Raw genomic sequence first — 14,207 nt, 5'->3', positions numbered from 1 at the left:
TTTCCATAGCCACAGATGTTGTATCATCTTACTCTATGCACCATTCATAGGTCACATGACCCCCCTCCAGCAGCACAGGGCACTGCCACATGCTTTTACACAAAGCCACACCAGATTAGGAGTTAAATCAACCCTTTGTTTTGCACATCAGCACAACACATTGATTTCTATTCTGTCCTCAAACATTCCTTCTTTGAATGGTCCTTGCCAAAATCTTGTTGATGGGATTGGTTGGGTTGTGGTTGTGACAAAATATACATTATTCACAGACTCCTCAATACTGATATAACTTGTATCATACAAGAAGTGAGGGGTGCAAAGTAGACCATCAATAATTATTGGTAAATTGGAAAAATATGTAAACACTGTGAGTTTATTAGATACCAATCTGCTTGAAAAAGGTAAATAAACAGCAGATTGAAAGTAAGTATTATGTGCCCTTGGACTAGTAGATGTACACTTATGGAGATGAGGAACTGAGTCGGCCTTCACTCTGCAGTTATCCCAGATAGATCGTATATACAGTGCTCAGGCAGGCAGGCCTAGCTTTAAACCATTGCTTTAGGCGGGGGCAAGGGAATGGAAATCAATGCAGCCTCAGAGAAGCCACCGAGCTAGCTGGGCCTAGAGGAAACTGTCAAGAGAGCTGCATCCTAAGCACTTCAAATGTAAATGTTTCTGCTACAGCACCAACACCAGGAATTTATAATTCATCTCAATGCGATGAATATTGTCTGAGATTCATCCATATATTAAACCATGAATTTAAATAATTACTTTAATAATATGTATAGTATCAGTCAAAAGATTGGACACACCTACTCATTCAAGGAATTTCTTGATTTTTAATATTTGTGAAGTCCATCATTACTTTAAGACATGAAGGTCAGTCAATACGGAAAATATCATGAAAGTTTCCTCAAGTGCAGTCGCAAAAACTATCAAGCGCTATGATGAAACTGGCTCTCATGAGGACAACCACAGGAAAGGAAGACCCAGAGTTACCTCTGCTGCAGAGAATGAGTTCATTAGTTACCAACTTCAGAAATTGCAGTCCAAATAAATGCTTCATAGAGTTCAAGTAACAGACATCTCAACATCAACTGTTCAGAGGAGACTGTGTGAATCAGGCCTTCATGGTCGAATTACTGCAAAGAAACCACTACTAAAGGACACCAATAATAAGAAGAGACTTGCTTGGGCCAAGAAACACGAGCAATGGACATTAGACCGGTGGAAATCTGTCCTTTGGTCTGATGGATTTTGGGTTTCAACCGCTGTGTCTTAGTGAGACGCAGAGCAGGTGAACGGATGATTTCTGCATGTGTGATGGTGCTTTGCTGGTGACACTGTGATTTTTTTAGAATTCAATGCACACTTAACCAGCATGGCTACCACATCATTCTGCAGCGATACACCATCCCATCTGGTTTACGCTATCATTTGTTTACCAACAGGACAATGACCCAACACACCTCCAGGATGTGTAAGGGCTAGTTGACCAAGGAGAGTGATGTAGAGCTGCATCAGATGACCTGGCCTCCACAATCACCCAACTTCAACTCAATTGAGATGGTTTGGGATGAGTTGGACCGCAGAGTGAAGGAAAACCAGCCAACAAGGGCTCAGCATATGTGGGAACTCCTTCAAGACTGTTGGAAAAGCATTCCAGGTGAAGCTGGTTGAGAGAATGCCAAGATTGTGCAAAGCTGTCATCAAGGCAAAGGGTGGCTACTTTGAAGAATATAAAATAAATGCTGATTTGTTTAACACTTTTTTGGTTACTACATGATTCCATGTGTTATTTCATAGTGCTTGATGTTTTCACTACCATTCTACAATGTAGAAAACAGTAAAATAAAGAAAAACCCTTGAATGAGTAGGTGTCCAAACTTTTGACTGCTACTGTATATACACTGCTCAAAAAAATAAAGGGAACACTTAAACAACACAATGTAACTCCAAGTCAATCACACTTCTGTGAAATCAAACTGTCCACTTAGGAAGCAACACTGATTGACAATAAATTTCACATGCTGTTGTGCAAATGGAATAGACAAAAGGTGGAAATTATAGGCAATTAGCAAGACACCCCCAACAAAGGAGGGATTCTGCAGGTGGTGACCACAGACCACATCTCAGTTCCTATGCTTCCTGGCTGATGTTTTGGTCACTTTTGAATGCTGGCGGTGCTCTCACTCTAGTGGTAGCATGAGACGGAGTCTACAACCCACACAAGTGGCTCAGGTAGTGCAGCTCACCCAGGATGGCACATCAATGCGAGCTGTGGCAAGAAGGTTTGCTGTGTCTGTCAGCGTAGTGTCCAGAGCATGGATGCGCTACCAGGAGACAGGCCAGTACATCAGGAGACGTGGAAGAGGCCGTAGGAGGGCAACAACCCAGCAGCAGGACCGCTACCTCCGCTTTTGTGCAAGGAGGAGCACTACCAGAGCCCTGCAAAATGACCTCCAGCAGGCCACAAATGTGCATGTGTCTGCTCAAACGGTCAGAAACAGACTTGGCTGATTTCTTTTGATTTTCCCATGATGTCAAGCAAAGAGGCACTGAGTTTGAAGGTAGGCCTTGAAATACATCCACAGGTACACCTCCAATTGACTCAAATTATGTAAATTACCCTGTCAGAAGCTTTTAAAGCCATGCCATCATTTTCTGGAATTTTCCAAGCTGTTCAAAGGCAGTCAACTTAGTGTATGTAAACTTCTGACCCACTGGAATTGTGATACAGAGAATTGTAAGTGAAATAATCTGTCTGTAAACAAATGTTGAAAAAATGACTTGTGTCATGCACAAGTAAGTAGTAGATGTCCTCACCGACTTGCCAAAACTATAGTTTGTTAACAAGAAATGTGAAGTTTTTGAAAAACGAGTTTTAATGACTCCAACCTAAAAGTATGTAAACTTCCGACTTCAACCTATCTATATATATAAAAATCTGTGTCTTGGATATATAAAGAGACATGTGACAAAGAAGCCCAAACCCAATATACTTTTTATTTGGAAGAGTCAGATAAAACAGGCAATATGAAGAAATATTCCATGAAGATTATTTTCAAAAGGCTTTCTTTTTCTTAAATTCAGAGGATGCAAAAAAGAGAATAGTAACGATATAGGCCTAACAATTATAATAAGGTCACTGTAATCGAGGGTAGCTCTTGCAGAGTTCATGGTCCCTAATGTCCCCCCAACCGCCATTCTTCACGTGGGGCGCCACCCCCCCTGCCCCATTAGCCGGAAGTCTCTTAGTAATCAGCAGGTTCTTGGGGAACAGCTGATTGCTGCTGCTCTGAAGGATGGTATCTATCTTGGTCTTTTGGCTGGACGGCATGCACACAGACTTCTTGTGGTGCATCCCGCAGTCCCCGGCGTGGAAGACGCGGGGCGCCTCGCTCACCATGACCTTCCAGTAGGAGGGCAGGCAGGTTACGGTCAGGTGCTGCAAGGACCAGTCCCAGTTGTAGTCGTCATAGGTGCAGAAGGCGTCGGTGCATTGGATGAGTTTCTGGTAGGTCTCCCTGCTCAGAGCCATGCCCATGTTGTGCTCGGTGGACTTCCAGGCTTTCACCTCCACCTTGTTGGCTTTACTGGGGTAGCTGATGTGGCCGTAGCTCCCCAGAGATAGGATGTCACAGTCAGGGCAATTCTCCCTCTTCAGGATCGACATCAGCTTGAGGAAGTGGAGGAAGTCAGGGGAGAGGAAGTGGTCCTCCTCAATGAGAAGCACCAGACCCCGGTGGTCCTTCAGCGCCCGGACCCTGTCCCACACAAAGTGCAGCTTCCACCACCAGTGGTGCTTGGTCTGGGAGAACTTGGCCTCGCGGTAGTGGCCGAATGAGTCGGGGTACTCTGCGTTGATGCAACCCAGCTTTAAGGCATCTATCTTGGAAATGTCTCTGGGGCAGTCCCTGGGGTCGTGGCCCGGGAACTCCTGTGGGTACAGTTGGATGCTGAAGGGAAAGAAGATCTGGAGGACCTGGCAGAAGTCCACTGAGGCCACCACCTGGTTGATCTCGGGGGACCAGAAGTCATGGCTGAAGATGAGCAGGATGCTCTCCACGCCCCAGGCCTTCCTCAGACTCTCCACCAGCAGCCTCAGGTAGTCAGGTCTGTTGTGCACCTGGACCACCACCACCAGATCGTCCTTCTTCCTCGCTGCCCTGAACTTCTCCTCATGATTCACTGTCTGGTCAAAGTTGAGCTGGAACACAATGCCACGGTAGACCTGGGTGGTGTTGTCCACCTCTGGTTTTACCACCTCCTCTTTCTCCAGATGCTTTTCAGGCTGGTTCTTCGGGTGTGTCTCGTTGACAGGTGCGATGGGTAGTACGTTAGGTATCTGGCTGACTGCAGGTGTGGCCTGCGGCTGTGGCTGCACCTGGCTACTGCTGCTTCTTCTCGCCCCCTCAGCCTCTTTCAGGACCACCACCCCACTGCTCTTCTTCTGCTTCCCACTGGTCCAGAAGGCTAGGCCACACACCACCACCACCAACGTCAGTATCACCACCTGGAGATAAAATACAAATCATATCCTGTGCCCAGTTTTGGACTCTATCCTGCCTGCTATTGCAGTTATTTTACTAATGTTGTCATTGTTATTTAGATGATCTTTTTTGAAATACAGATACAGTAAGATTATGTAACAGAGTTCATATGAGTTTACAGGAGTTAATAAGTTATTCAATCATTCAATTGATCTAAAATAGATTAAACTGAACTAAATATGTCACAATATTTGACATTTTATTGTCTATGACTGTTTTGAAATACATGTGTTTTGTTTGTGCCATTTAAAACATGCCCAGTACAGAAACATGCAGCACATACACATGACTTGGGACTTGTCGTGTATTGTACCTTCCTCTTGTAGACTCGGAATCTCATGACAGGCACTCACCCCCCTTGGGAAGGAAGAGGAGTTGATTGTAGAGAAACTGAAAAAAGGCAGGTTTGCAATTTCTAATGGCACTGCTGTGCTTGGGGGAGGCAGGCAGGAAGGGCGGGAGGCAGGCAGGGAGCCTTGATAGAAAAAAGTTTCAAATTCTGTTGGTTGCTAACACCTGTTGCTAGCGCAAACTTTTAGAATGTAGACATGTGTCTTTGTGGAAAATAAGTGATGCCAGGTGAGATTCCCATAAGGCATGTTGGTCTCAGAGGCTGCAGCGTAGAGTTGTGCATGGAACCCACTGGAAAACAAAATAAGAGACATAAGAGAAAATGTTACCATTTCTTATCGTCTTCACTAAACATGGCTACTTTATTAAATGCAACCCGCATGCATACCATAAATAATAAAACAATGGCTGTTATCGGAGTCCATGTACAATTTTTCAGTAAAGAAAAACATAAAATAAGTTATGATAAGAGCGGATACGGTGCCTTCAGAAATTATTCAGACCCCTTGACTTTTGCCACATTTTGTTACGTTACAGCCTTATTCTAAAATGTATTAAATTGTTTTCCCCCCCCTCAATCTATAAACAACACCCCATAATGACAAAGCAAAAACAGGTTAGACATTTTTGCAAATGTATAAAAAAGATTACATTTACATAAGTATTCAGACTCTTTACTCAGTACTTTGTTGAAGCACCTTCGGCCAAAGTACAGCCTCGAGTCTTCTTGGGTATGACGCTGCAAGCTTGGCACACCTATATTTGGGGAGTTTCTCCCATTATTCTCTGCAGATCCTCTCAAGTTCTGTCAGGTTGGATGGGGAGCGTCACCACACCACTATTTTCAGGTCTCTCCAGAGATGTTCCTTCGGGTTCAAGTCCGGGCTCTGGCTGGGCCACTCAAGGACATTCAGAGACCTGTCCCGAAGCCACTCCTGGGTTGTCTAGGATGTGTGCTTAGGGTCAATGTCCTGTTGGAAGGTGAACCTTCACCACAGTCAGAGGTCCTGAGCACGTTTTCATCAAGGATCTCTCTGTACATTGCTGTGTTCATTTTTCCCTCCATCCTGACTAGCTGCGAAAAACATCCCCAAAGCATGATGCTGCCACCATGCTTCACCGTAGGGATGGTGCCAGGTTTCCTCCAGACGTGACAGTTGGCATTCAGGCCAAAGAGTTCAATCTTGGTTTCATCAGACAAGAGAATCTTGTTTCTCCTTTTAGGAGTCTTTAGGTGCCTTTTGGCAAACTCTAAGCAGGCTGTCATGTGCCTTTTACTGAGAAGTGGCTTCTGTCTGGCCACTACCGCAAAGGCCTGATTGGTGGAGTGCTACAGAGATGGTTGTCCTTCTGGAAGGCTCTCCCATCTCCACAGAGGAACTCTGCAGCCCTGTCAAAGTGACCATCGGGTTCTTGGTCACCTCCCTGACCAAGGCCCTTCTCCCCCGATTGCTGAGTTTGGCCGGGCTGCCAGCTCTAGGAAGAGTCTTGATTGTTCCAAACTTCCATTTAAGAATGATGGAGGCAACGGTGTTCTTGGGGACCTTCAATACTGCATAATTGTTTTGGTACCCTTCCCCAGATCTGTGCCTCGACACAATCCTGTCTCGGAGCTCTACGGACAAATAATTCGACCCCATGGCTTGGTTTTTGCTCTGACATGCACTGTCAACTGTGGGACCTTATGAAAACAGGATTGTGCCTTTCCAAATCATGTCCAATCAATTGAATTTACCACAGGTGGACTCCAATCAAGTTGGAGAAACATCTCAAGGATGATCAATGGAAACCGGATGCACCTGAGCTCAATTCCGAGTATCATAGCAAAGGGTCTAAATACTAATGTAAATAGGGTATTTATGTTTGTTTTCATATATATATGCTAATATTTCTAAAAACCTGTTTTTGCTTTGTCATTATGGGGTATTGTATGTAGATTGATGAGGAAAATGTTTTATTTAATCTATTTTAGAATAAGGCTGTAACGTAACAAAATGTGGAAAAGGGGAAGGGGTTTGAATACTTTCTGAATGCACTGTAAGTGACAATCCATGTACAAAATGCACCACTGCCAACGCCCCATACATTGACAAAAACTTTCCTGATAACCAGTAGCCCAAATGTTAAACTGTAAGAGACATGGTCATCATGTAGGCCTAATCCTTTGTGAAGATAAAGTATCTGCAGCCAGTCATCGCGATTTAGATTCTTCATTTAGACACACTTTCCCTTCCATACCAGCCTGTGCTCCACTTTAACATTCTATGATTAGTTCCCTATTCTCTTCTTATCTTTGCAGCGTTTCTTGGTTGAACTAGCTCATCTGTGTCTCCTGCCCAGAGGCACTGTCACAATCAATACACCTATCAAGACATCCACAAAATGGAAAGTTAAATAGCCATTGCACTGGATCAGACTCCCTTGCCTAAAACACAGCAATGATGTTTTTGTTTTTTGCTAAAAATGCACTACAAATAGATTGTTGCGATCAGCCTACGGTGTCCTTATGTACTTAACAGTGTACATTACACGCATGTGCTAACTTTCACTACATTACGCGATACACACACAGTTAACAAGATGTAGAGCTAAGCTAGCCACCGCCTATCATTTCAATCTAGACCGTTTTCTTATGTTTCTGAACATTAATGTAATAAACATTTCGGTATAACATGTCCTCCGTCCCGTGGCACATGTTGGTCAAGAAGGAAATGGTGGTTCTCTAGCCAAATCTAGTTAATGTAAGTGAAAGTAGCTTCCTCCCCCTACACTAGCAATCGTCTTGTTAGCGCCTGGAGCGGGGGACACCGACATCAAACCACCAACCCCATTTCGCTCGAGATTCGTACCGTGTAGGTGTAACGTTACATCATTCACAACTACTTAGCTAGCTATATTTAGAAGCTTAAACATTGTTTACCGAGTGATGGATGTTATGGTAGCTAGCTAGCAAGCTACATGTGTCTCGTAGAAGTTAGCTGGAGCGAGCGTATTATATTTAAAAGCAAGCACTCCATAGTCGCGTCTCAACCATTGGCCAAAACAGACTGTCGCAACCACTTTCATAGTGTGAAGAAAATGCGTTTGTATAGTTACCTAAAATATTACTCGTGCTATGCAGCTTTCTCTGCCGAAATTAACATTGCGATGAATCGAGGTATTCATTCTCCTCCATTCCTTCTCTCCTGCTCCCAATTTCGGGGCAAAATAACACATTAGCCAGCCAGCTAGCTAGCCAGCTAGCTTACGTTGGCACGAAGTACCAAATACGGAACCACTGCCTAGCTTCGACTCCCACAATGCATTACTCCATAGGGACTCTCAAGACATAAAAAATGAATTGATATATTAGTCTCGTGTGCTACAATGTTGCATTCATCTGAACCATTGAATTGTAGCTTATAACAATGTAACAATATGGAGATTTGACATGTAGTCGGTATAATATTTATTTAGAATTACTAGTTTGTTTGTAGATAAACAAAGGCTTCTTCTGATCTGTTTTCTTACAAAAAAAATGATATAGGCCACTATGATAATAATCTAAACCAGTTAGATATTATTGTCTGTATATTACATTATTCGTGATTATATTCTATACAAAACACAGGCAAAACGAGTATCACTACTAGCCTAACTTGAGGCCATTATTGTTAAATATTCAAGAAATCATGAAAAATAAATGATGGTCCAATTGACATTACTTTACATTTCAAAGTGGGAAAGTATCCAAAGGATTTTTACTGGAACACTTCTGTGTTGGTAGTTGTTGTACACCGTATGTTCTGTTGTATTTGTTTTTCTTATTAAATACTAATTGCACTATGAAACAAATTAAATCTTGCAGATTTTATTACGTACTTTGCTATTGATTCACATACTATTGGTATAATTACCATTTTTTTCAATCACTTTGGTGCAATTTTCACAAGTAAGTGGTACATTTTCACAACTCTAAGCACAAAAATCTATACAGATCATCAAAATGGCTTATGTTTCAAAACTCTAAGCACATTTTCAATTTTCAACACACAAGTCAATTGTTGATAACACCAAATCACTCAATTTGGATACATATTCAATCTAAGTATCTGCTTTTCAAAATGCAATATTCACTTTACTTTTGATATGATTTTCTTGTCATTTGTTAACAATACAATTAACTATATCACTTAATCAAATTGCTCAAACCAGATAACTAACTACTGAACCAGGAAGTTTGGGGGGGCAGGTTGGGGACAGGGGGAGCAGGTACCTGACTATTGGTGGCTATTCAGCAGGTTGATGGTCTTGGGGTAGAAGCTATTGGCCAGTGTTACAGTTGAGCATACCACCCTCTGTAGTGCATTACGGTCTGCGGCGGTGGAGTAGCAGGCTGCGATGTAGCTTGGCAGAATGCTCTCGATGGTGCTCCTGTAGAACACTGTGAAGGCCCTCGGTGAATTTCTTTCGCATCCTGAGGTTGAAGAGTCGCTGTCATTCCTTATTCACCACGGTGTCCATGTGGTTTGACCATTTTAGCTCCTTGGAGATGTGTACTCCGAGGAACTTGAAAAGAATGGGGTCGTGCCCAGCCTTGTTCCTCCTGAAGTCCACAATCAGCTCCTTTGTTTTTCTGATGTTGAGGGTGAGGTTGTTTACCTGGCACCACACCGTCAGAGTTTCTACCTCCTCGTCGTTGTTGGTAATTAGGCCTGTTACTGTCGTGTCCTCAGCAAACTTGACGATGAAGTTGGGACTGTGTGAGGCCACGTAGTCATGGGGGTGGCCCGTCAGGAAGTCCAGGACCCAGTTGCATAGGGAGGAGTTCACTCCCAGGGCAGTGAGCTTTCTGGTGAGCTTAGAGTGCAGTGTGCAATGCAATGGCGATTGCGTCGTTCGTGTATTTGTCCGGGTGGGAAGCGAAATAAAGAGGGTTGAGTGTGTCGGGGACGGAGGAGGTGAGTGGTCTTTGACTAGCCTCTAAACCCACTGAATTGTGTAGTGTACAATGCACTGCTGAAATGCCTGGGTTATACACTCACCAATCAGTTTATTAGGTACACCTTCCCGTTCACAAAAATAGATCCCTCTTACAGAGTGAGAGTGAGTCACGTGGCCGTGGCTTGCTATATAAAACAGGCAGGCAGGCAGGCAGGCATCGAGGCATTCAGTTACTGTTCGATTTAACGTTAGAATGTGCAAAACAAGTGACCTAAGCTACTTTTAGCATTGTATGATCGTTGGTGCCAGGTACGCCAGATCCAGTATCTCAGAAACGGCCGCCCTCCTGGACTTTTCACTCACGACAGTGTCGCCATCGTTTACCGAGAATGGTGTAACAAACAAAAAACATCCAGTCAGCGGCAGTCCTGTGGGCGAAAACAGCTCATTGATGAGAGAGGTCGAAGGAGAATGGAAAGAATCGTGCAAGATAACAGGTGGGCCACAAACAGAAAAATAATGGTGCAGTACAACAGTGGTGTGCAGAACGGCATCTCGGAACACACAACTCGTTGATCCTTGTCACAGATGGGAAAATTGCAGCAGACGACCACACCGGTTTCCACTCCTATTGGCTAAAAACAAGAAGAAGCGGCTCCAGTGGGCACACGATCACCAACACTGGAGAGTTGAGGAGTGGAAAACATTGCCTTGAACATGACAGTGAGTTCAGTTTACTTGAGTGGCCTGGTCAGTCCCCAGACCTCAATCCAATAGAGCATCTTTAGGATGCAATGGTACAGGCTGTTCACAGCATGAATGTACCGCTGTCCAATCTGCAGCAACTGCGTGATGTCGTCGCGTCAGCATGGACCAATATCCCTGTGGAACGTTTCCAACACCTTGTAGAATGCCCCGAAGAATTCAGGCTCTTCTGGAGGCAAAGGGGGTCTGACCCGGTACTATAGGGTGTACATACTATACTGACCAGTTAGTGTATGTAACAATGCATTCCACTCATTATCTGAAATTCATTGATACACTGTAATCTGGTGAATTTCAAGCAAGTCATGTAGAAAAGGTGATCTTGTATAAATTTGCATGGGGCAGAAAGGCCATACAATACCGTGCTACGTTTTTACAGTAGTCAACTCCTTTACAACACCCCTATTTCTGATGATTTGTCCTACATATTTACTGTATAAGGATAATGAAATGTAAGACTGACATATTTGTCAACATGCTCACAACCTGCCAATGGATAGAAATTATTTAAAAAAGTTCTGCATGTCAAGTTAAAGTCAAATAATGTATGTAAAATTATATTTACTATCTACTATTCTTTCTATACAGCACTTCAAAAAGAACAGTTTTGAAATGTGTATCTTGTATTTTTTTCTACTGGATTAAATGGTAGTTAAAAAGACAACAACAAAAAAAAGACAAAATATTGGTTACTGAACTAAATGTTCTCCTGGTATTTCAGGGAAAACATTGATTTTGCATGAATGACTCAGAGGTGAAAGATGTGTGAAACCCCAATGAATGCTCAATCAAAGGATCTGAACATAAGATACAGGACATTACAAGTGTTATAAGTTTAGAATTTTTTAAGAGTTTTGAAACTATACCACTTATACTGAACAAAAATATAAATGCAACATGTAAAGTGTTGGTCCCATGTTTCATGAGCTGAAATAAAAGATCCACGAAGTGTTCCATACGCACAAAAAAGCTTATTTCTCTCAAATTCTCCCTGTTAGTGAGCGGTTATCCTTAGCCAAGATAATCCATCCACCTAACAGGTATGGCATATCAACAAACTGATTAAATAGCATGATCATTACACAGGTGCATCTTGTGCTGGGGTCAATAAAAGGTCACTCTCAAATGTGCAGTTTTGTCATACAACACAATGCCTCAGATGTCTCAAGTTTTGAGGGAGCGTGCAATTGGCATGCTGACTGCAGGAATGTCCACCAGAGCTGTTGCCAGATAATTTAATGTTAATTTCTCTACCATAAAGTCATTAGAGAATTTGGCAGTACGTCCAACCGGCCTCACAACTGCAGACCATGTGTAACCACGCCAGCCCAGAACCTCCAGCTTCAGCTTCTTTACCTGCGTGATTGTCCGAGACCAGCCACCCAGACAGCTGATGAAACAGGAGTATTTATGTCTGTAAAAATAATTTTGTGGGGGAAAACAAATTCTGATTGGCTGGGCATTGCTCCCCGGGGGTTGGGCCAGTCTCCCAAGTGGGTGGACCTATGCCCTCCGGGCCCACCCACGGCTGTGCTCCTGCCTAGTCATGTGAAATCCATAGATTAGGGCCTAATGATTTATTTCAATTGACTGATTTCCTTATATGAACTGTAACTCAGTACTATCATTGAAATTGTTGCGTTTATATTTTTGTTCAGTATACATCGGAAAAATGTGCCAAAGCCATTGAAAAAAAATGGAATTAAGAATGTTCATATTGTTCATTTCACATTTAAGGCATTTTTTTCATGCATGTTATTGCACCAGGACCCTGCATCAAAACCAGATCATTGGGGCCACTTGAGAGCATTTCGCTACACTCGCATTAACATCTGCTAACCATGTGTATGTGGCAAATAAATTTGATTTGAGATGGAGAAAGATGGGTAGACTAGTTATGTGTATCTAATATTGCATACATTGCATGTCTCGTTTTGAATGATTTCTGCTCGTGCAAATGCTTTGTTGAGCTCTTCAACCAAATAATTATCCTGATATGGGGGGGTGGAACTGAAAACCTGTACCTTCAGAATCTATGTAAGCAGCCGCACAACGGTCCAGATGGATCGATTGATGTGTTGCTGCTTCATGTTGTTGGCGTCCTCTTGTGGTGTACTACAAGAATGCACGCAACGCGATGTTTCCCACTATGCTTTGCGGGCGGAAGAAGCCCAGAAGAACTGTTTTATTTACGCATGCGCACCCGTCTTCCTTCCTTTTCGACATTCTACTCGAACGAGACAAGATGGGACATCAGAGCCTCTACTGGAGTCACCCAAGAAAATTCGGTCAGGGATCCCGATCCTGGTCAGTCTTGTTCAATATATTGTTCAGTATTTGTTATTATTCAATTTCAAGTACATTTCAGAGTTCGGAAGTTTTTCACGGACCCAAATTCTTAGTGTACAATTCGAACCACATGGAGTCTTCGCTCGACCTAATATGGCGGCCGATGTGGATTAACGCCCGACTCTCACATTGTTCTCGTATGTTAAATTTAGCAGTTTGCAATTTCTAGTAATGTTTCTAGTAAAAATGTATTTCCAGCCATCAATATACCCCTCAATCTGAATGTTGCCGGTTTATCCACTGCTACAACTTCGCTGCCTAAATAATTAGCTACTAACGTTAGTAGTTACAGTACAGGAGCTCGTTAAGTTGGCGTGAAGCTAACATTGGCTATGTGGAAAACTGGTTAGCCGACATCAGTTATCTGGGCACAGTTGAATGCGCTTGAACTTGCTGGAAATTTTTATTAAATCACCTTCGCCGTGTTTCTCTAATCCGTGCATTTGTTTTTCAGCCGGGTATGCTCGAACAGACACGGTCTGATCCGTAAATACGGGCTCAACATGTGCCGCCAGTGCTTCAGGCAGTACGCGAATGACATCGGCTTTGTCAAGGCAAGTATTTGTTTGCACTGTATTCTTGCAAATGTAACTTAGTCACCGTTGACTATTAGTTGACATTACCGATGGTATATGCTAATATAAGGGGTGTAAAGAATGTAACGCATTCTTCCTCTGGACGATGTACTATACAGGGTATAGGCTACAATGTTCATGGTTTTCCACATTCTTGACAGAAATTGATTCCTTGTAATTCTGTAATACATTTATTCTAACCATGATGCTTTATGTACACAGCTGGACTAACTGCATTGGATGCTGAAGGTTCCCCACTGGATGCGAAACCAACATGGGATGTTGCATTATTGCAAATAAATGTTTTAGTCCAACATAGTTGTCTTGTTTTTTTGTTGGTCTACATTGTCTAACTTTTTCCACTGAGGTCATAGTGTCTGCGGGTTTTCACCCCACCCTTGTATTTGATTGAATTAAGGTCACTAATTAGTAAGGACCTCACCTGGTTGTCTATAGGTCTTAATGGACAGGGGAAACTAAACCCTCTGACACTCAGCACTCGGGAGTGAGTTAGATGGTGACTGGAGGATAGAGGATAAACTGGTTGAATTACAATGTCACATGGGTTTACTGATACAAGTTCGGCCTATTCACTCTTGTCATGTACAATCTAGTGTAAAAGTTCTTAGGAAATGGCCACTTGTGTCAAGCTTATTCCAAGGTTGTAACTAATTCAAACAATGTT

The 14,207-nt window shown here is 42.9% G+C and overlaps 2 protein-coding genes across 3 annotated transcripts; one reads left to right on the top strand and one right to left on the bottom strand.

The window, feature by feature from the left end:
- Positions 1-2,992: 2,992 nt before the first annotated feature.
- On the bottom strand, positions 2,993-8,201 carry LOC120019103 (alpha-1,6-mannosyl-glycoprotein 2-beta-N-acetylglucosaminyltransferase-like). Of its 2 annotated transcripts, none has more exons than XM_038962360.1 (3): positions 8,007-8,201; positions 4,843-5,201; positions 2,993-4,522 (listed from the first exon to the last, which is right to left on the bottom strand). In XM_038962360.1, the coding sequence occupies exons 2-3, from the start codon at positions 4,897-4,899 to the stop codon at positions 3,152-3,154; spliced, it is 1,428 nt and encodes a 475-aa protein (XP_038818288.1). In that variant the 5' UTR covers positions 4,900-5,201; positions 8,007-8,201; the 3' UTR covers positions 2,993-3,151. The 2 variants fall into 2 exon arrangements, with proteins under 2 accessions (XP_038818288.1, XP_038818289.1); XM_038962361.1 differs by having other exon boundaries at positions 4,873-5,201; positions 8,007-8,200.
- Positions 8,202-12,790: 4,589 nt separating this feature from the next.
- On the top strand, positions 12,791-13,836 carry LOC120019102 (40S ribosomal protein S29-like). Its single transcript, XM_038962358.1, has 3 exons — positions 12,791-12,905; positions 13,402-13,501; positions 13,745-13,836. Exons 1-3 carry the CDS (start codon positions 12,844-12,846, stop codon positions 13,751-13,753), a joined length of 171 nt encoding a protein of 56 aa, XP_038818286.1. The 5' UTR covers positions 12,791-12,843; the 3' UTR covers positions 13,754-13,836.
- The last annotated feature ends 371 nt before the right edge of the window (positions 13,837-14,207 follow it).

This window comes from Salvelinus namaycush, chromosome 24 (assembly GCF_016432855.1).
Source record: "Salvelinus namaycush isolate Seneca chromosome 24, SaNama_1.0, whole genome shotgun sequence".
NCBI lineage: Eukaryota > Metazoa > Chordata > Actinopteri > Salmoniformes > Salmonidae > Salvelinus > Salvelinus namaycush.
Note: the sequence above shows the minus strand (reverse complement) of the source record. Positions and strands in the feature narration are given on the sequence as shown.

What these genes read in the sequence shown, in the direction of transcription:
- LOC120019103 (XM_038962360.1), bottom strand. Translation starts at nt 4,899, where the DNA reads ATGAGATTCCGAGTCTACAAGAGGAAGGTACAATACACGACAAGTCCC. An exon ending in CGACAAGTCCCAAGTCATGT is followed by an intron (nt 4,523 to 4,842) that starts GTATGTGCTGCA and finishes TTTTATCTCCAG; the next exon opens with GTGGTGATACTGACGTTGGT.
- LOC120019102 (XM_038962358.1), top strand. Translation starts at nt 12,844, where the DNA reads ATGGGACATCAGAGCCTCTACTGGAGTCACCCAAGAAAATTCGGTCAG. An exon ending in GGTCAGGGATCCCGATCCTG is followed by an intron (nt 12,906 to 13,401) that starts GTCAGTCTTGTT and finishes TTTGTTTTTCAG; the next exon opens with CCGGGTATGCTCGAACAGAC.